Source organism: Notamacropus eugenii, chromosome 1 (genome assembly GCF_028372415.1).
Source record: "Notamacropus eugenii isolate mMacEug1 chromosome 1, mMacEug1.pri_v2, whole genome shotgun sequence".
NCBI lineage: Eukaryota > Metazoa > Chordata > Mammalia > Diprotodontia > Macropodidae > Notamacropus > Notamacropus eugenii.
Window position 1 is genome coordinate 296,819,725 of NC_092872.1, and position 23,492 is coordinate 296,843,216.

The 23,492-nt window shown below is 38.2% G+C and overlaps 1 protein-coding gene across 4 annotated transcripts in view; it reads left to right on the forward strand.

Annotated features, from left to right (window-relative positions):
• SMOC1 (SPARC related modular calcium binding 1) overlaps window positions 1–23,492 on the forward strand; it is a 224,677-nt gene that overhangs the window by 120,426 nt on the left and 80,759 nt on the right. For all 4 annotated transcript variants that reach the window (XM_072629250.1, XM_072629249.1, XM_072629252.1 and 1 more), the window contains exons 4-5: window positions 17,699–17,798; window positions 19,612–19,659. In XM_072629250.1, the coding sequence (XP_072485351.1) occupies window positions 17,699–17,798; window positions 19,612–19,659 (148 nt within the window). The remainder of the gene's footprint in view (window positions 1–17,698; window positions 17,799–19,611; window positions 19,660–23,492) is intronic.

The window sequence follows — 23,492 nt, forward strand, 5'->3', positions numbered from 1 at the left end:
CTCCTTTGGGTGGGAGGTCCATGGGTGTGATAGACTGCATTTATTTTTTGGACTTTTTTTCAAAGTATTCATTAACTTTTACTCTTTTTTTCCTCTTTTTATACTTTAAAAATATTATTTATTTTATGATACAAGAGTGAGAAGAGGGAAGAGTACTGAAAAATTATGGTGATGAGCAGAAGCTATCAATAAATTTTTTTGGAAGAAAGAGACTAATGAATCTAAAGTATTGGAAGGGAAATATTTTTAGCATCACCAGGTCAAAGGTAATGTTCTAAGTTTTGAACCACTGAGTATGTTGGAATGGTAGGAGGCATATAAGAAAACAAGGATTTCCCCTACAGCTTAGATGAAGGCTGGGTCAAGCTCGCATATATAGATCTCTACCAATTTGTGTTCTGTTCTCTAAGGTTTAACTAATGCCAGATTGTCCTTACTTTGTGGATATACTTAACTCAGGTTGAGTCTCTGGAATTGGGGTGGGGACAAAAACAATTAGAGACAGCTTTCCATATTACTTTCATCATGCTGATAAGCTGATGTCTTCCAATTCAAAGAAAGCTGTCCCAAACTAGTGCTTTCTGGGAGAAAAATAGAATCTTTATGCTAAATGGCCGTGTATCTTCTCACTTCTGGGGGAAAATGTCTTTCAGGAAAAACCCCTTGGAAGACTATTGTAAACAGATATAAAGCAGTGCAAGCAGAATCAGTATAACTATAAAACAATTACACTAGCAGAAGGCTGCAGAGGCAGCACAATCTCTGATTAAAGATAATGATTAATGCTGATTCTAGGGAACTGAAAATAGACAACTCTTTGCTCCTCTCTGTAGAGGGGTCAATGACTATGAGAGCTGAATGTTGCATACCCAATTAGTTATGATTGCTAGTGCTGGTAAATTTTGCTAATTGTTTTCTGTGACAAAAGAGAGTTTTATGTGTGTGGGAGAAGGTATTGGGAAATGCCTGCAGTATTAAAAAGGGCAACAGTGAAACTTTAAAAAAAAAAAACAAACACCTTTTTAGGGGGGGATATAATTAGGTTGTGGAAAATATTCTCCCTCTCTCTTTTTTTTTTGCATATTTCAAGTTGAGAGGGGCCTAAAAGACCCTTTAATCTAACCTTTCATTTTTAATCTGGCCTTTCTATCTCCCCCATACAACAAGTTTTTAAATGAAAAGAGTTCTTAATACTTGCATGCATACTTCAGCATAATAAATTCCCACATTGACAGTCACTTCCCTGGTAGGAGATGTTTTATCTTCATTATTTTGGACTCATGGCTTATTGTTGTGTTGATCAGAATTCTAAAGTCCTTCAAACTTAATTTTCTCTGTTATTACCTTTATATAGATCATTTTATATATATATATATATATATATATATATATATATATATATATATATATAAATCCAATATCTTTATACATATATATATATATACATATATATATATATGCAGAGAAAAAGAGAGTGAGGGAGGGAGAGATAGAGATGCTCACTTTATTCTGCATCAGTTCATAGATTTTTTTTTTTTCCAGTATCCTCCGGAACTGTCCATTTCCTCATTTTTTATGGCATAACATTTCATTACATTCATATATCATAATTTATTTAGACATTCCCCAAAAGGAGGATACTGCTTTACCTTCTAATTTTTGGCTTCTGTAAAAAGAATTGCCATAAATAGTCTTGTTAGGACAGCTAGGTAATGCAGTGGATAGAGCACCAGGCCTTGGAGTCAGAAAGACCTAAATTCCAGGTCAGTCTCAGACTCTTACTAGCTGTGGGACCTTGGGCAAGTCTCTTAACCCTGTTTGCCTCAGTTTCCTCATCTGTAAAATAAGCTGGAAAGAAAATGTCAAACCACTCCAGTATCTTTGCAAAAAAACTTAAAATGGGGTCATGAAAAGCTAGACATGACAGAAATGACTGAACAGCTGAACAAAGTCTTGTTACATATCAGAACTTTCCCTCTAACTTTGAGAGGCGAATTGGTAATGCAGAGGATAGAGCACCAGAGCTGAAATTGGAAAGACCTAAGTTCAAATCTGAACTCAGATTCTTTCCAGTTATGTGACCTGGAACAAATCACTTCAGCTTTGTTCATCTCAGTTTCCTCAACTGTGCAATGGAGATAATAGCACCACCTACCTCCCTGGGTTGTTGTGAGGATCAAATGATCAAATGATGACCAGATATTTGTGAAGCCTTAGCACAGCGCCTGGCACAAATAAGCATTTAACAAATGTTGATTTCCTTCCTTCTTTTGGTGCATAGGCATTGGAGTAGTATTAATAGTTGGTTGAAAGATACTAATAAATAAAATATAGATGCACTTTGTATAAGTATCTTCAAAAACACTATACTAATTGGGAAATTTTAAGACCTTAATAATTTTATCTCATTTAAATGTTTGGGACACACAGGGTAAAGATGACAAGAAGGAAAAAAATCATAACATTAACTTTTCTGTTTAAATTAGGACTGGGGAAAAATAAGCCTCTCCCTGTCTGTTTTCCTATGGTTGTCCCTTTTCAACACAGCCTTCCTTTCAGTCTTCATGGCTAGGAGGATGTTATGCCTCAGGCCCTGGGAAGGTCAGGATTGCACCAGACAACATAAAGGTGCCTTCTTTCCTGTGGCAGTGGTCTCATTATGTGTTGTTGTGTAATGATTGTCATTAAACTGAATCCTAGGATGACAATTTCAGGGATCCAGAGTAGTATGTGTATAGACAGTTGGGGAGGCAAAGGATTACTTTTGGAAATAGTTTATAAAATATCTTTATGCTGATACGACCTAGGACTTGTTGTTTAATTGACTTGAAGCATGAACAGGGTGGTGCAGTGAATAGAGGTCTGGGCCTACAATCAGGAAGATTCATCTTCCCGAGTTCAAATCTGACACTTACTAGCTGTGTGACCCTGGGCAGGTCACTTCACCCTGTTTATCTGTTTCCTCATCTATAAAATGAGTTGGAAAAGGAAATGGCAAACTACTCCAGTATCTTTGCCAAGAAAATCCTAAATGAATTCAGACATAACTGAAATGACTCAACAAGATCAGTAGAAATATATTAAATGTGCAGATCATTATACCGGGGGAGATATAAAGTTTCCTTCAGATACGGACTCTGCCCTCACTGAGCTTCCAGTCTAGCAGGGCTCTGAGCTCATGTAACAAAGCTTTTGCTCTAATGTGCTTGTTTGCTTTTGCTTTGGGTGAGTAAAACTTAACCAGACAGTGGTTTGCTATGAAAGGCAGCTATTCAAACTAGGTGGGAACTGAAATGTTAAATGTGGGGGCAGAAAAGTTTGGGGCAGACCCAGGTGGTGGCATAAAAAAAATGGCTAAGAGCTGCCTCTTTCATTTGACATCCTAAGTACTACCATGTGCTGTTCAACTGTGATGTTTGATTACCCTGGTGGGCAGATAGACAGCTAGATTGAAGGCCCATTTCAGCTGAAGTGATGGGAATGGATTTGCTTTTTCCCTTGATCAAAGACATTGTAATAACTTTTTGAAACAAGGCTGTCTTTTCTCGTGTTGCTTCAATTATATTGATGGCTGCCGAATCCTTTGAGACTTCCCTCTCCTTCCACCCCCAATTTATTCCATAAACTTCTTTGTGTCTGTATGTCTGTTTTATTTTTTCTTTTTAAAAAGAAAAACCCACAGGCAGCGAGTTTCTCCAGGGCTATAAGAATGAAGATATATAGCAATTCTAGAGTTTATGGGAGAGTAGACACTGTTTTATCCTAGTTTCTTCCTCCCCATAGAGCAAGCATATGACATTTACAGTGAATTGCTGCTGAGTCTGAATCTGAGACAGAGAAGTTGTAGTTAGATCTGAGACAAGATACTTTAAGACGCCTATTTTTAACAGTTATGTTATAGCTATGTGAATTACTAGATGGTGGAATTATTCTGAAGTTTTTAAGGGAATGAAAGGACCCCAGATGCATATGATTTGCCTAGCAGGATCCAGCACCACATGGACCCATCATTTCTCCTTTTGTGGTCTTGCCTTCATCCTTACCCCACCCTGTACCTAAGGAGAGAATCATATGTGTGCCTCCTCCTTTCACTTGTGAATTTTCTCATCCTTATGTCTGAAGACTTGCTCTTTGCAATGCTCCCTAATGGTGTGGGAGTTTGTGTGAACAAATTGTATATTCTATTGTCTTATATTTTGTTCCTGGTGTGGGTGTGTGTGTCCAATATATCATGAAATACACTGAATACTCACAGTACTTGAATCCTTCTTAAACGCTTCATTCTCCCCCTTTACCAACCACTAAGCTTCTGGTTGGTAGACACTGTGCCTGACTCATTTACTTAAAGCATTGCCCTGTGTGGAGTAAGCATTTTGTAAATATGGAATAAATGAATGGTTCTACCAAGGCCAGGTGCCTTGGTTGTTTCTACAAATTGCCAATAGTTTATTCTGTCTGTAATGCATGAGGTCCATGGTATTTTCACAATTACAGAATCATTGATTTAGAGTTTGAAGGCACCTCCTCTCACTTTATAATGAAGAAAGTGAGACCCCAGAAGGTTAAATGACTTGCCCAAGGTCACACAGGGAATAAGTAGACAAACTCTTGATTTGTGCAAATAACTTAGAGCCTCAGCTCTTACTGGAAGAAGATTTATAGGGAAGGAATTAAAGTATCTTGGGAAAATTCATGTATCACCTTAAAGTGGCCATAGTTTTGATGTAATTCTTTGATTTTGTTCCTCTCTCTCTCTCCAAAATATCAATTAATTGACTAATTGTTGAGTGCTTTCTATATGCAAAATGCTATGTTAGGTGCCATAGGAAATAAAATTAATCATGGTCCCTGCCCTCAAGAAGTTGATAACCTAATTATAGAGATAAGACATGTACAAATGAAAAAAACAGCTAATACAAATCTGTATAGGTGGTACTTGGTTAACGAATAAGTCATTTTTTTTAAAAGTTACTTTGATGCTATTTGGTTAATTACTTCAGTGGGGAAATGCATTCCAAGTTCCAAAGTTATAAAAGGTTAGGATTCTGGATCTACTCTGGTCGTACAAAGAATCAAAGAGTTGGATGGATTGTCCGGTTCAATCCAGACCTGATCAAGAGTACCCTCTATACCAGAGGTGTCAGACACATCACCTAAGGCCTGCTACCAAGCCCACACCATTATCGGAGTGCCAGGTGAACCAAGTTAAAATATAATTGGGAAATATTTCATAAAATAAATAAAAATATAATAAAACATAGATAATATTAATATGAGGTTTTCTAAGTCAATCTGTGGCCTGCAGGGATCCCTGTGTATAGTTTAGTGGCCATCTTTATTTAACTTTAATACCATTGCTCAAAAACACACTCAGAAAGTAGTCATCTGGCCTATGCCAGCCTGGAGTCAGGAAGATTTGAGTTCATATCTGGCCTCAGACACTTACCAGATATGTGACCCTGGGCAAGTCACTTAACTCTGTTTGCCTCCATTTCCTCACCTGTAAAATGAGCTGGTTAGAAGGAAATGGCAAACTATTCCAGTATCTTTGCCAGGAAAACTATAAATGGGGTCACCAAGACTCAAACACAACTGAACAATAATAATGCTTGTTGACTGAGTCTTGAACAAACAGCAAACTAGCAAATAGTCTGAGAAATACTTTCCTTCTTTCAGGGAACAGGAAAGAACAGTTTTCAAGGATGCCTTTTTTAATAGTTCTCAAAAGCACTCAGGTTGCATAAATTTAAGCACTAAATTCACAGAGCAGAGGAGTTCTGTAGGAACTCACATTTTAAAGAAATAGCTAACTCTTGTTATCCTGTCTTTCCCTTTGGGGAGGGGGTTAGTTACAACTGGGGGTGGGAAAGGGAGGGAACTGATTGCAGTCTTGGCACATAGAAGGTTTTATAATAATTATCATTAGCTCCAATTTTTTTGTTCTTTGATTCATTTTTCTGTGAATTTCCCACAAAGTAAAATAACTTAGGATTGTACATTTACCTGTGGATCTTTCTCTATCTCTATCTGTCTGTCTGTTTATCTATCTATATCCCATAGTAGCTCCTATCTAGTTTTTCTGGGAAGTTGATCAACAAGATTCTGACAGCCTTTTCAGGGAGGCATTCTTTATATTTATGATTCACTAATAGTCTTAATTCTGAAGTTAAATTTTGTGAGCATTTGGTAAAATAAATGAGCAGAATGAACACTGGATCTTTAATGAGGTGAGACCAGAGGTGAGCTGGTAAACATTTAACAATTGGCTCCAGGAGAGAAACATATACATGACACAGCTTTTAGGTTTAGCAAATTATTAACATTCTCTCCATAACCTTCTTAAGTCTAGATAATTAACAAAGCAATAAATCAAGCCCTTATTTGTAGCCCTTGGTGATTTCCAAGGTATAAGCACTCACAGTGAAAATTTAATAATCATCTCTCAGGAGCTGATGGGAGGAGGCTCCAGAATATGAGGTTGAAATATGCCTTTAGTTACCAGAGTATGCCTGAGTTACCATGGGCATGTCACATAGTTTTTCAGAAACTCTTTTCCTCATTTTAAGTCAAAATAATGATACCTGGAGTGCCTAACTCCCAAGATTGTTATGATAATCCAATGAGATAATATATGTAAATTGGTCTGTAAGCCTTAAAATGATATAATCTTGTCTTATACTAAATATTAATATTACCAGTTATACTGATTAATCATCCACAATGAGTTTGCTTGGATGAGAATGCAAATTCACTGATTTAATCTAAGAAATTAAAAACAAAATCAAAACAAGACAAAACTAACCATAAATTCCCCAAATTTAATCATAAACAATAAAAACTACCCTTGAAGGTAGAATCTGTTTTATTCTGTCTTCATATTCTCAGTGCCTAGCAGGGTGTCTTGTACATTGTTGACATTTAAGAAATGTCTGGATTTTGAAAAGCAAGATTTGGTTTACTATTGTATATCCTTCTTGATGTGTAAAAAACTTACCTGGGGAAAATTGTGATTAAATTCGATAAATATTTTTAAAGCATGGTGCTGTCCTAGAAAATGGGTAGACAAACAGCTGGGGGTGGGGGTAGGGGGAAAGAGAGAAAAGAAATTTACATCATAATTTTGTTGCATATTTAAAAGGAATAATAAATTGTGCATAGTAGATTTGAAGTTTCATGTGCAATCATCTTTTTATTGTACTGTTATAGAAATGCTTGTTTTATTACATAAATTAAAATTTTAATGATTATTTTAAAAAATCAGAACTAAGTTCTAGTCAGGTAAAGAAGGTGAACCTGACCACAATTCTTTCTCCCAACATTACTCTCTGTGTATGTCTGAGTGTTCTGAGTGCATCTGAGTATATCAGGCTCCCTTGGGCACAAGAGACAAAGTGGTTTCTGTGTGTGCTGTGGCTTCTACCCCTGCTTGGGGCTCCCTACATAATGTACAATGTTCACTTAAAAAAACACACACCAGACAATCACACTATTAAACATGCATGCTTGTCTATTACGTGGAGGGATGGACATAAATGGTAAATGCTTCACTGTTGGGCAAGAAACTGCTTCTCTGTAACTGAATAAGGAAGAAATCCCCAAATGTAGCATTAAGATGAGATTTGTTCTACTTCGAGTTTGCTTGTCATTTCACCACTTTCCTCTTCCTTCCCCTCCCCCCCACCCCCTCCCAGGGACAACACTGTTTGTGAAAGAGGATCTTTTAGCCCTGGGGCAGGAATAGCCATCCTGCTATGAAATCTTTGTTTTTTAATTACAAACTAGAAAATCATCATCAAATATGAAGATTTCTGTATACAAAGGTCAGAAAACAGGGGTTGTACATGAATCATCTCCTTTCTAGAGCTTTTTTTTTTTAAACATACACCATATTTGGTTGGGTAGTTCCAGTACTACCTATGGCATTGTCTGTATTTTTTAAAATGTTTCAATGGTGCTTTTTTTATTCCTTCCCCCCCCCCCCCCCCCCATCCTCCCCATTATTCCTATTCCCTTTAACTTTCCTCTGACTCTCCCCCTCCTTGCTACTAAATGAAAGGCCTCCTTTGTAATGAATGTATGGTCAAACTATTCAGTGTTGCAACAAATGTTGCAATGATCTTGTCTTGAAAGGTGTATCTCATTCAGCAACTGTAGTCAATCACCTCTCCCCAAGAGGAGGGAGACATCAACTGTCTTCTGGATGAGGTTGGTAAGAGTTTTTAAGTCTTTCGAAGATACTTTCTTTTACAATGTTTCAGTCATTGTATAAGCACTTCTAGCTTGATCCACAAATTTTATTCTGTATCTATTAATATGTCTTACCAGGCTTCTCTGAATCTAACCCCTTCTTCATTTCTTGGATCACAATGATACTACTTTCACAATCTGTTCAGCCATTGAATCTAAAAATTAATTTAGATAGTATTGTAACTTCTGTTATATTAGCTTGGCCCACCACGAGCAAATACATTCTTTACAATTTAAGCTTTCCTTAAGACTTGGTTTTTTTGTGTGGATATAGTGAATCCCAGATACGCAATTCTATAGTAATTCTGGATGAAATTTTTCCTTTCTTTGGTTTTAACACACAGAAAGACTATTTGGGTTTATTTCATATCCTGTTCTTTTGATAAAATTATTGTTTCTATTAAATCTTAGTTGACTTCTAGGAGTCTATAAGTAACCCTGCAAAATCATGTCACCTGCAAAAAGTGATTGTTCTGTTTCTTTGCCCATGTTTATTTCTCTTAATTGTTTTTTCTTATCTTACTGCTGTACCTAGTATTTCCAGAACTGTCCAATAATAGTGACACTGGGCAACCTTGCTTTATTCCTGATCTTATTAGAAAAGCCTTAAGTATTTCTCTATTACAAATGATATTGGTCATAGATACTGGTTAGCATATTAAGGAAAGGTTCATTAATTTCTATGCTTTCTAGTTTTGTTTACTTTTACCTCAAAGAGTCCTATATTTTTTCAAAAGCCCTTCTGTATCTATTACTATAATTATTTATTTTTATTGCTTTTTCTATTAATAAGGTCTATCATATTTATAATTTTCCTAATATTGAGCCAACCCTGAATTCACAAATCCAACTTGGTTATCATACATACATTTTTTTAATATGTTGCGATATTTTTCTTGCCACTCCCACCATCTGCTGCCTTTGCTCCTACACATGTGCTACTGAATGAGAGTGGAGAAAATCAAGCAAACATCCTGAGTCCACTACAAATTTATAGTACACTATAACCTCAGCTGTACTATCACTGCTGGTAATGACATTTTTGCTTAATTGATTTAATTGTTAATTGGTAATTGCTTTAACACCTCCCTGATTATTTCACTATCTCACCACAGCAGTTCTCTCAAATCCTTTCAACCCTCCTCAAACTTTCCATAGCTCCCCATCAACCCTCTCAGCTAAGAATCTTACTTCATATTTTACTGAAAAAAATTTGAGGCCATTCAATGAGAACCCCCTCTTCTATGATCCTTCTTATCTTACATTACCCAGAAGCCTTCTACCACCATTCCTCTTTCACCCTATCTCGAATGAGAAGGTAATGCTTCTCCTTGCCAAAGTCAACCCCTCTGTATGAACAAGTAATCTCATTCAGTCCCATGTTCTCCGTCAGATTCCCCTGTCTTTCATCCTCATTCTTTTACTTGTCTTCCTTCTCTCTCTGTCAGTTGCTCCCCTTCTAGCCAGAAACTCTGAGGGTCTTCCCCTCCCAGATTAATTTTTTTTTAACTAGGCAAAGGAGACATTCTCTGCCTCTAGCCTTAATCACTGAATGAGTGTTGCCTCTGTCAACTTGAGACCTGTTAAAGACCTTAGCTTAAAAAGCCCAAGGTCTCCCACAGCATTCAGGGCCATCTTCAGTGGTGCTGATCTGTATCTTGCCACATGGCTCAGGAGGAAAAAGTGAGGCTGGTGTCTTTGCATAGCCCTCCCTCACTTAAATACTATTCACCTGCATATCATGTCATCACCTCCCTGGTGTCATGGTACTCTCTGAGAATGGAGGTCCCAACTGCAACTGACCAGCTGGACAACACAATTCCTTCCTTCTTTCCTTTCTTCCTTCCTTCCTTCCATCTTTCCAACTACTACTCATAGGGGTTGTTTGAATAAAGTAGAAAAAAGTATCCTTCAATCTGCATTCAGAGTCCATCAGTTCTTTATGTGGATGTGGATAACATTTTCCTTCATGAATCCTTTGTACTTGTCTTGGATTTGTGTTGCTGTGAAGCTGAGAAAAGCTGTGTCAGTCATAGTTTATCATCACAGAGTGTTGCTGACACTTGTACAATGTTTTCCTGGTTCTGCTCATTTTACTTTGCATCAGTTCATACAAGTCTTTCCAGTTTTTTCTGAAATCTTACTGTTCATCATTTCTTACTGCATAATAGTATACCATTACATTCATGTATCACACCTTGTTCGGCCATTCATCAATTGATGGGCATCCCCTTAATTTTCAATATTTTGGCACCACAAAAGAGCTGCCATAAATATTTTTGCACATGTAGGTCCTTTACTCACTAGCATTGAGCAAGGTGATGCTGAAGCATGTGAAGGTTTGACCACTGAGTAGCCTGTTTGTCCAAGGCTATGCTGAAGCACATGGTAGTTCTCCAAGTTAAAGTCTATCCATTCCCCTGGCTATAGTGAGGCACATGGGTGGTCCGAGTGTTAGCATTTACCTTTCCCACCACACTGGAGCTCAGGATCTCCCACTGGTTTTCAGGCTTGCTGAGATGCTTCCTTTCCTGGACCATGCTCCACTTTTACCTGAGTGAGATAGACCTTTCTTGTTGATCTTCCAAGTTGGGCTAAAAGATTGCTTCACCCTGTCTGTTTGCTGAGTCTACTGTTCCAGGATTTCTTTTGGGATACTATTTTATGGTTTTGGTGGTGAATATGGGAGAGTTACAATGGTTTACTACCATCTTGACTCCCCTAAGTTTGCACGTCTCCTTTACAAAAATTGTTCATGTACTGGAGCATAAAAATAGATCCAGACAAGCAGAAACATTAAACATATCCCTTACTTAACAAAATACAATAAAATTTCAATCAATGAAGTTCTTTGAAGAAAGGACTCAAATGTAAATGAAAATTAATATCCTGAAGAACATATGTGAATCAAAGAACAAATCATAGAAAGAAAAGCATTGTTAAACAAAATGCCAATAATAAGACATAATACCAAAGCTTTTGCTATGTAACCAAAGGACTTGTTAAGGTAAAATTTCTATTTCTAAGTACTTTCATCAACAAAAGAGGCAATGATTTCACTCAATTCTTATCTTTTCATCAGAGATTCTTTAAAGTTCTATCTCATTAATGTTTCATTTTTCCTCTTTAAAATGATACCCAATTTTGCAGTATAATTCTTCATTCTCAGTCTTTTTTTTTCTTTTGCCTTTCACCATTTTGTATCCTATTATTTTCCCACAATCTTAGGAGTTGCAGTGTAGTCTTGTGTGATCTGTCTGTTTTCTTGGCACTTGAATTTTGGTTTCTAGACACTTTTCATAATTTTCTTGACCTAGATGTACTGGATTTTGGTCTATGACATTCCTGGGTATTTTTGATTTGGGATTTCTTATAGGAGATGACAGGTAGAATCTGTATATTCTGTTTACCCTTTTGTTCTAATAACTGTAGGTAGTTTTGTTTTATGCTTTCTTGAAATATGCTATCCACTTATTTTTCTATTAATTATGGTTTTCAAGGAGTTTGGCTATCTCTCCTTAAATTATCTCTCCTTAACCTATTTTACAGGTAATTTGTTTTTAATAGTAGATGCATTACATGTTTTTTCAGAGATGCCTACTCTCCTCCCCACTCACTTCATATTTCTATGCTTCTCACACCCCAATTGTGAGAAATATAGTTTTTCCCCCTTCTGGGGAAAACTAGATTCTTCATCACTCCCACAGCTTGTTTTCATGTTCAGAAACATAATCTAGTACAATATGAATAGGGTTTCATCCTAGTGTGCCCACAAGATGGGCAGAGGGGCAATGCATCCTTTCTAGGAGAGCATACTTCCTCCCTGAGTTATCTATCATTCTCACATTTAGCCTCATGGTCCCCAGAGGGAAGTGAGGCATACATTCACCCCTTTGGGAATCTCTAGGAAATAGGCTGCCCCCTCCAGATGTAATTGCATCCTTTCTAGGGCTGTACAGAACAGGGTACCCTCTCTCTCCCTTTCTTTCCCCTCCTTCCAAAAAAGAAATTGCCTTAGATGCAGTTTTGACTGATTATACAACTACTTACATTCTAGCACCAACTTGCTTACCTGTTTAGGGGATTTTACCCTATAGATGCAATAATTATGTTCTGGCTTTTTTCTGGCTTAGTCTACTATGGAGGACAGCAATTGTTTTTTCTCCTTCACCAAACCTTGACTATGTCTTACTCAAGATAGATAAATATACTTCTTGGCCATGGGCTATGTTGCTATGTTTCCTCTCCTCTCCATCCTCCCTTTTATGGATATTTCCTGGTGTCCCCTTTCTTCCCACTACCTCCAGTGTCTTTTTATTACTGTTGCCAAATCAACATATTCTTCTTTAAAATTCAGGTGACTGAACTTCCATTCTTCTTTTTTTAGACAACTCCAGTTGGTTCCTTATCTCCACCAATCCTTTATTTTTCTTTTTTATCATCTCCCTTTCCCTTCCCTATTCCAATCTCCCAAACATACTAATTTTAGGAATATTTTCCGTATATAATATATAAAGATGTTTTTCTCTCTAAACTTCTGTAGTTGTACTAGATATTTTGGTACTATTTATGTATTCTACTCATGTCCCTATCAGGGAAAAGCCATTCACAGATTTATTAGAGTTATGCTTATACTTCAATTATCAATAAAATATTTTATTTAAGATTTAATTTATTATTTCTGTTGCTTGTGAGAATTCATGAATTGCTTATCTGTGCATTTTCTAGTTGAGTTCCTTTTCTACCTTTCCAGTATTCTTATACGTTATTTCCCCAACATTATCCTACTTACTGTTCCCCACACAACACCCCAGCTCCTAATTTCATGCCTTTGTACTGATTGTCCCCCATGTCTGCCTCTGCCTCCTAGCCTCCCTAGCTCCCTTTAGGATTCAACTCAAAATCCTTGCTTTCCTTCCCCCAACCCCACCTCACAGTCTTCCCTAGGATTTTCATTCTGAGATGACCTTTCTTCTCCATTGTATCTATACATACATAATTATTTGCATGTTGTCTCCCCAATCAGAATTTGAGTTTCTTGATGACAGGGACTGTGGGGTTTTTTGTTTGTTCATTTTTGCCTTTCTTTGTATTCCTAGCATTTAGCACAGTGCCTGCCACATAGTAGGTGCTTAATTATGCTTAGTGACTAATTCTTTATTCCAGTTCTCCATAGTTATGCATTTGTTATGTTGTGCAGCTTGTTCATACCCAGCATGTCCCACCCTGTTGCCCTCTGAATGATATTTTTAATCAAGGCAATGTAGTACAGATGATGGGGCACTGCATTTGGAGTCATGAAAATCTAGGTTTGGGATCCTGAATAAGTCATTTTAAATCTCTAAACCTTCATTTCTTCATCTGTAAAATGAGGGGAGATCAGATTCAATGACTTCCAAGATCCTTTCTAGCTTTAGAGCAAGATCCTATGAATTCTTCTAGAGACTGAAGTCTTTTCAGACTTAGATATATACAAGAAGCAACCGATTATTACTATCACAAAGATGAAACTTTGATTATAGAAGAAATAAGCTCCATTAAAAGGAGCTTTGCAATTTCCAAAAGGAAATTCTCCTCTTTCATTCTATGTCTACCTCACTGTCCATTTGTAGTATTTGTCCAAGATACACATAATGATGAACAACCTCTCTGGATTGTACATCATCTGAATGATAGTCATGAGACTACTAGACAATATCCTTAATAAAGAATGAAGCTTTACCCTCTACATAGGAAAATACAAGTGGATGACATGAAATTTTGTAAATTTAATTTTTAAAAAGCTAGATAAGATTTTTACTAGTTTAAACTGGCACTCCCTTCCCCCCAATCAGAGAGTTAGGATCTATTGCATATCAGTATGCAAACAATTTGCTAAGAAAAAATGACATAGAGGATAGAATGCTTGACGTTGTCCTAGTAAGACTTGAGTTTAAATCTTATCTCAGATACTCACCAGTGGTGTGAATCTGGGCATATCACATAACTGCTATCAGACTCAGTTTCCTCATTTCTCAAATGGAGATAATGCCAATAGTTGCCACATCAAAGGTTCTTGTAAGGTTCCAACGATGTATGTAAAGTCACATAGTAGGTGCTTAATTATGTTTAGTGACTAATTCTTTATTCCAGTTCCCCATAGTTATGCATTTGTTATGTTGTATAACATATAAGCTCTCAAGAGCTTTATAAATACCAGTTATTATTTGTTGTGTCTTTTAGACAAGAGCATCTTTGTACCAAGTTTGCTTTTTAAAAAAATGCCCTGGAAAATAAATGATATATTTTTAGGCATATCCTGTATTTCACAGAAACAACAAAATTGAAAAGCACTTTTTAAAAAAAAAATCTAGCTTTTTAAATTAGATCCTATACCTGTTTAAAAGCAATACTCATAGAAAAGAAATTCACTCAAATAATTACACCTGCCCTTGAACTTGGTCTGACACAGATTAGCTTTAGTTTTGTTCTTTGCCTAAGACATTCTGCTATGGAGTGACCCTGTACATCTAAATGTTATAAGAGGATGTGTTTTATTTTTACTTGTTCTGAAGAAAATGGTAGACACCACTCTCCTTCCCTCCTTACTTCCCTTTCCCTCTCTTCCTCTCTCTCTCTCTCTCTCTCTCTCTCTCTCTCTCTCTCTCTCTCTCTCACTCTCTCTCACTGTCTCTCTGTCTCTCTGTCTCTGTCTCTGTCTCTCTCCCTTTTTATTTCTATTTCAGTGGACTGGAAAATCAGTCTCTCATTAGCTTTTAGCTGGACTTTAATAGTCCAATTTAAGGTGCTCTGTTTAGCAGCAAAATCCAAGGTTATGAATGCTCAGTTTGAGCCTGTGTGCTGCCAGACTCCTCCCATCCCTGGGAGAAGATCCTGGCATACCAGTCTGTGTTTTCACAATAGGCTTATATAGAGAGTCAGAGACTCTGAGTGGAAAGAAATTTCTAAGGGCATCTAGTCTAAATGACATTTCCATAACTCCTTTTAAAAGTTAACAAACTGCTTTGGACGCATGATTTCATTTGAACCTCATATTAGCCTTGTGAGGTAGGTATCACAGGTGTCATCCTTCCACCTTTTATAGACTGACTTGTCTATATTCATGCAGTTAGCAAGATGAATTCAAATCCAAGCCTTGCTGACTCCAAATCCAGCATTGTAACCCCAATACACTATCTTTCCACTCTACAGACTTGGATAGATCATGTGTTCCCTGATCCATAATGCAATATAATAAAAGTCTGCTTTTACATTGTTGAACACTAATATAGATGCCCCATTCTGCCCCTCAACACCAGGAGATATTATTGACTTTGGCTATTCACTGTGTGTCTGGGTGGAGGCAAATTCTTCCATAACTAGCATGAATCTGAGATGAACCTTCAGAGCTGGATTGGCATCTATTCCTGTATCCTATTTTTTCACATCTATTCTCCAAATTCAACAGTAAATCCCTTTGGAAAGGAAACTTGAACAACCCCAGGATGCTAGGCTTGGTTGGCAGTGCCTGCTGGGTAGGAGACTGCTTCATGGAGCAGTAGGAGTCCAAGAGCTTCAGATGGAGTCAGAATGGTTGGCATGGTCTCCCAAATACATCTTTCTATAAAGATAATTAGTGGCAGAGGAGGGGAAAGCTAGCAGCCAGATCTCATTAAAATCTCAACTGTCGGAGAAGGATGATCTCCTCATGAGCTTATGGTACTATGGTACTGACAAAATCTAGAGGGGTCCTCTCCAAGTTTCCAGTTGTATTTCCCACCCAAGAAGTGCAGTTGGAGACATCAAGGGATTTAGAGAAGCTCTGGGTGCTTGCCATTCTTGATCTAAGAAGTGTTTCTTTACCCAGATGAGAGTGAACAGAACTGAGTAGGTGCCCAGTATCACAAGGGACTTCAGCTCAGCTGGGCATGTTAAGCTCCCATATGATGCTTCTGTTCAGTATTAGGGTCTGTATACAATGAGCTTCTCAGCATCACTGTTGGCTCAAGGTACCACTGAAACAGCTCTGTTTGAGAACAGATAATCATTTAGCTACATTGCTTCAGAGGCAGTGATAGGGCTGAGGGGATGACAAGGGCATGCATTTGCCTCTGCAGAGGATACCAACTTCTTGACTCATAGAAACTTCTTCACACCATCCTGGACAGGGTAATTAAGGAGAGGATAAGATGATGTTCTTCCTCACCTAGAATACAAGGGGAAGACAAAAAAATCCCTGAGGTAATCAAAGGCCTTTTCTGCCTTTACAAGATTTGGATGTGGGTGGTTCAGTGGATGGCATACTGGACCTGGGCTTAAGATGACCTGAGTTCAAATCATTCTTTAGACACTTACTAGCAGTGTGGCCCCTGAGCAAGTCACTTAACCCTGGTCTACCTCAGTTTCCTTATTTGTAAAATAGAGATAATAATATCATCCACCTCCCAGTGTGTTGTGAGGATAAAATGAGATATTTGAAAAGTGCCTTGCTTAAGCCTTAAAGCACTGTATAAAGGTGAGTTATTATTATTAGCTCTCCAATATGAACCACATGCTCCACTGCTCCCATAGTCCTTCTGTTGCTTTATTTTGCAATGTTTATCTTGCTAATTATATAGAATGCCTTCTGGTTTGTGTCCATTATGGAGGAATCATTGATACGATATGGTGATTTATATCTCCATGATCTTCAGCAAATTATTTAAACTAATAAATAAAGTTACAAATAAATTAAATGAATCTGGAATATAAAGATATGTACCAAGGAAAAATTTAGATCATGTGAGTCAAAGGACCAGGCTTTGAATCCCACTTTTGAAGTTTATTACCTATGAGACTCTGGGAAATCACCTTACCTTCCTCCTGGACTTCAGTTTCCGTATCTGTAAAATGAAATTGTTGGATTGATTTTCTCTGAGGTTCCTTCTAGCTCTATGCCTCTGATCCTGTGATTTATCTTCATTCATTCATTTATTAATTTATCTTATGTTTACCCAAGGAGAGTGAAAAGAGTAACCTCTTTGATTCAAGCATGCCATCTCCTTGAAATCAAAGACTATTTATTGTGATCCTTAATATTTTAAGTCTTCCTCCAACAGGAATTTTCCTGATTGACCTAATTTATAATAGTAGCTCCCAATTCTTTGTATCAACATTAAGATCCTCAACTGGTATGATATTAATATTACATGCAGTTGTTTTAAGCCTTATTTTGGGTAAATCACCCTTGAAAGCAGATGTCTCTACTATTTTTTTTTCAGTATCCATTCTTATTCCCAGGATGCAATATGGCATACTCTAATAACAGACTTTTAATAAATGGTATTGAATGACTGCCTTCCTCATGTGAATACACTTTGAAGTCAGGTGTAGCAGGTAAAAAGATATGTCATTTCCCTTCACAAGCCAGCTCAGCCCATCCATGCTGAAGCAATACCTGAGTCTCATGGTCTTTGCTCATTTCTCTAAACAGGTGCAGTGTCATACTTATACTGGATACTGTTGGTGTGTCACTACCGATGGAAAGCCCATCAGTGGCTCTTCTGTGCAGAACAAAACTCCTGTATGTTCAGGTACTGTGGGATGGAGGTATGGGAGGAATCAGTGGGAAGAGAGGAGAAACCCCACTGAGGCTGATGCAAGCTGGACAGGGATGGGGGGAGTTGCGTGGGAATTGCGAACTCTTCACTGGTCCTAACAGAGGAAGATGCAGCTCAAATAGGTCATATTTTAGCCTGTGTATAAATGATGCCAAGTGACAGAAATCTATGCACTTTGGTACTGGTTCAGTCCCTTGTTTCTTCTCTTGTAAATGCTACATTATTCAGGGTAGATGAATATATGGGATGTAAATGATATAAGACCCTTTAGGTTGATCCATGAGAAAAGTACCTATTTCTGTTTTTCTGTTTCCGATTTTGTGAGCAAAAATTCTGCTTGGGTTAGTTAGTTAGAGAGTTGGGGTGGGATATAGTGGAGGTGACAAAGTCAATAAGTTTCAGTTCCATAACTAAAACTAAAGATAGAGACTTCATGAGATTAATAAAAGGGTTTATTGACACCTAGAAATGAATAATCTACTTCCCTCCATTTTTCTTAATACTTCTATTTCCAAGGAAATTTCAATATACCCATTCCCAAGGAAATTTCAAACAAACAGAAACAATTTAATGCTATCCTGGCTGGATTTTTTTTTTTACCAGGATCTAATGAATTTCAATACCATTGTTATGGTGAATTTTTCTGTAAACACTTTAGATTGGTCACCTTTGTTCATGGCCCCTGTAGATAAACGAGAAGGGGGAAAGTGAATAGAAAGGGATATAGACTCTAGCAATAGCAGACTTAAAATCCATGAGGCAAATAAGAAAGCTTGCTTTTGTTCTGCTTTAAAGGGGAATTGGAAACTTTTACTTAGAGAGGGAGAAATCAAGCCTTCTTTGGCTTTGGACATCTAATAAACGATCTGGACTTCTTTCCTTAAAACAAAACAAGCAAAATTGTTTTCACTAAGTGAATTCTAACTAAGTTCCAAACTAAGTGAATTCTCCCCTAAATGTAGTATATGGAGGAGAATGCTAGACTTCACAGTTCCATGCGATATAATACAAAATATGATGATGTTACCTTTTTTCAAGAGCTTCTGGTGGTATATCTAAGGGAATATTTTTTCCCTGAATGCCATTTTGAAGATGAGTTAATGATAGTGTTTTTCTCCCTATCACTGTCATTTTAGAAGTATGGCTTTGCCTACAACTTACAGGTGCCTCAGTGGTAGAACAGGTCTGTGTGAGACACCCAGATCTGTACAACAGCATGTTTAGCCAAGTGTGCTTGACGTCCATTCCCCCAAGGGCCAAGACCACTTAGTGGAAAATTGTTTCCATGCTTTGGACCATTTTTGCCCATTCATTATGATTGGACCAACTATTTTCCAGTTAATGCAATTGGAAAATCACTGATTTCCTGCTCTAACCAATAAGATGTCAGTTATTGCAGCTGGGATGAGAGAGGTGTTTTCTTTTCAGCTGTCTTTGCTGAAGAAATAACTTAGTCCAGATTAGGTTCTATTTAGCGCACAGTAGGGGTAACTAAGGGAGAGAATTGCATTGAATAGGAATAGTAGTAGTAATATGGAAGTGATACTTTGAATTAGGGAAATGACAAAACTATGGAGCACTTCAATAGCACTTGAATATTGGGAACTTTGATGTGAGGCAAATCTCTCATTTGTGACTGTGTACTAAAATTGTATATGATTATCCTAGATGTGTATAAAGAAAATGTTTACACACCATGGGCTTATACCATCAGATTGTGCAAAGACTTTAAGTCTACCAGAATACATCCCTGATGTGTTTATTTTTTTTCCCTTCCCCAACAAAGGTTCAGTCACAGATAAACCCTCAGGCCATGGTAACTCAGGAAGGAAAGGTGAGTGAAGTTTCGTGATTTATTCAATATTTGTCTCCACTGAGAGGTATTATAGTATAATGGTAACATGGTATAGTGCAGTCATTCTCAGAAGGGTGGTCTGGGAACCCCTGTGTGTCCCTAAGACGCTTTCAAGGGGTTTATGAGGTCAAAACTATTTCCATAATAATACTAAAATGTTTCAGTTTCTAATACGATAAATATTGTGAACATGAACAAAAGGGCAGGTAGGTGATACAGTGAGTGGTTGGAGGAAGTCAGGAAGACTCATCTTCCTGAGTTCAAAAATCTGGCTTCAGACACTTACTAGTTGTGTGACCCTGAGCAAGTCACTTAACCTTGCTTTGCTTCAGTTTCCTCGTCTGTAAAATTAGCTGAAGAAAGAAATGGCAAACCACTGCAGGATCCTTGCCAAGAAAACCCCAATGGGGTCATGAAGATACAGACACAATTGAAATGACTGAACAGCTACAACAACAAAATCCCTTTGGGGTGGGTCCTCAATCATCTTTAAGAGTGTAAAGGGGTCCTGAGACCAACAAGGTTGAGAACTATTGGTGTTGCAAATGGAGTGCTGGGTTTGAAACTAGGTAGACCTTGTAAAATTCTGCCTCTGACATTTAATTGGCTATGTGACCCTTGGCAGGTTGCTTAACTTTGATGCATCTTCCAGCTCTGTAGGTCTACTAAGTCATCAAGGGCTTGTCATCTACTTTGGTGGAAGGAGTTCCTCACATGATAAAACATTCTGTGATTCTAAACAGTCAACTTTTAGACAAACTGGAAAAAGCTAGAGCTATCCCCTGGAGAGTTCTTGCCTCTCTCCCCAGCCCCTCCTTTTTAAAGCAAATAATTATTCACAGAGATTTTGGTCAGGTCTGGGGGGTATGAGGGCAAACACCTGGAATTCCCAGACAAGAGCCTTGATTGTTAGTCATTTAATAAGCACACTGTAAATGCTCTTGAGCAAGGACAGAGGATTGCAGTACACCCACTGTGGGATGATTCAGTCTTTCACTCAATAAGGATGTAGTGTCCAGTATCTCCTATGTGTGTGTCCAGCACTGAAGCAGGGGAGAGACAAATGTAGGAAAAGGAAAGATCTAGACCTGAAAGGAAACTCAGAGGCCATCTTGACTAATTTCCTCATTTTTTTACTGAAGAGGAAACTTCCAGGGAGGTTGTAGTGTCTCTCTGAACCCATTATGCAGCCCAGTCTAACCAAAGATACCAGATATTCTTGGGGCTATCTCACTGACGGTTTCTAGATTTTCCCCTATCTCATGCCTTTGGGGCAGATCCTTGAACAAGGGTGGAGAACCTGTGGCCTCAAGGCCATGTGACCCTCTAGGTACTCAAGTACAGTCCTTTGAATCCCTTTGAGTGAATCCAAACTTTACAGATCAAATTCCTTTTGAGGTCCTCAGGTGCAACTCTTTGACTGAATCCTCAGTCAAAGAGTGCAGACTTCACAGATCAAAGGGAATTTGTCATGATTTTCTTTGCAAAGATTCTAGAATGGTTTTCCATTTCCTTCTCCAACTCATTATACAGATGAGGAAAATGAGGCAAATAGAGTTAAGCAACTTGCCTAGGATCACACAGTAAATATCTAAGGCCAGATTTGAACTCAGGGAGATGAGTGTTCCTGATTCAAGGCCTGGCACTCTATCCACTGAGCCACCTAGCTGTCCCTATACAGAATCACTTCTAGTGGGTAGTTGATTAGATGAATTGAGAACCAGAGCTGCAATTAGTCATTTAGTTGTATTTCAATTAAGCAGGTAGTGGATAGATTCTAGGATGCTGTATAGCCTGGTGGTGGAAGCCACTTACTGGAGACATTGCCTCAGATGTTGGGGGAACACAGGAGGTTATTTGAAAGATTTGAAGTGGGGTGTGGCAACAGAGGCAGGGAAAGTCCCATCTAGGAGTTCTTTATTTCAATAAATTATTCTTGCTAACTAAATTATTAGCTTAGTTCTTATAAATTGCTGCAAAAGAAGTCACAAGCGTACTCTAAACTTCAGTGCACTACAACGAAGTCTTAATTGCCCTGTCCTAGTTACTCTGGTGAGAGAACATGAGAGAATAAGAAATAATAGATAATTTAAAACAAACACATCACAAGCAACTTTATTATGTTGACGTGGTTTGGGGTGGTTTATGAGGAACTTTGGGGAAATTGGGGTTGTGGGGGAGTTTTCCAATTTCCGCAAAGATTAGAAATCCATATAAAAATTAATATTGTTTCTTCAGAATAGGTCCTACAAGTGAAATTGCCAACAACGATGCAAAATGAGTTACTCTGGCTTTTTTTTCCTGTTCACTAAAAGGAGCAAAGTGGAAAACCATGAATGGTTCCCCTGAAAGAAATAAAGATGGGTCATAAGGTTCATTTATTTATTTTTTTAAATGAACTAATGAAGAGATCACTCAGCAGGTTTCCAGGTTGATTAGGATATCTTCACCCTAGGAGTAACAAATGGCAGAAATGTTGCTTCACTAAACTGTTGATAAAGCTAGGGAGAGTGTCTGAGATGAGCCATGGGTCCTGTGTATTTTATTAACATTAATAGAGGCTTCAGCATGAATCCTGATCTGGTTGAGGGATTTGGAGTGGCACAGAAAATGAAATCTTCTGGCAACTATCAAAGTATGACTTCTGAAGGGGGAATTGTTCGCAATTTCCTCTCTGGGGCACCCTCCAGTGCTAATTTCCATGGACACTAGTGCTACCAAGAGGATTATGTCTTTGGCTTAACAACAGCAGTGGAGAATCTGGGGGATTGTTTGCACTCTGATGAGAAAACCACCATAGGGAGGTAATGTATTCCCTTGCCTGTTTGGGTAGATTTGAGATAGGAGCTGGTGTCCTTGGAATGTGAAGTCTCCCTCCCCAGTATCTCCCTCCCTGGCCACCTGGTGGAAATGACCACCCTCAGGCACACCTGTCCAGGAAAGCTGGATTTGAACTGGTGCCCTAAAGGTGGGAGAGGGCATTTGTAATATCCTGAATCAACCTGCCAAGGTTCCTCTTTCAGCTGCCACTTAAGAATGGAATGTGTTCTGGAGGGCAGCAGGTGGGAAAGGGACAAAAGACTCCTTGTTAGAGTCAGTGCCCACACATGGGGTCTGCTTTTCCTATACCAGAACCTAGTGTAATCATAGGACATGTCTCTATCCTGTTCCAGTTGGTTGTTTTTGGAGGCTGCCTCAAAAATGCATTAGGAACGTGGAGGATTGAGAGAGTGGAGAGGTATAGGAAGAAGGTTAAAAGAAGGGTATATCCAAAGTCTATGTTGTGTATAAAGTGGGGTGAGGGTAGACTGGATCCAGATCCAATATAACTTTCCTTCCCCCCACTTGCCCCTGTGAACATGGCTTATTGACAGACCCAGAAAAGGATTCTTTCTCTTTAGTTGAGGGAGAAATGAAAAGTTATATTGTGAGCCAGAGTCTGAGTGCCAAACCAGGCATTAGCCCTTTAAGGAAAAGGTGGGGAATGACAAGTAAAAGAGGCCCATGGAAGTAGAGAGTGAGAGAAGCAGAATCACTTACAAGGTCACAGTAGCTTGGTATGCTGTGGCCCCAGAAGGGAATCTCTCTGTGTCCCAAGGTCCCCAGGCTCCCAGGTGTGACGCCTGAGGGAAGTTGGAAACGGCAGGCAGCAGCGATGTTATCTTATACAGAGACACCTGCACGATGGGAGAAGGGTGAAAACTACAGACTGTTTACTTAATCTCTCAGAATAGCTTTTCCCTCTCTGTTCTTTGTGCTCTGTGGATTTAACAGACTCTTTTATGGGGCCCATGTGTGGTAATTAACACAAG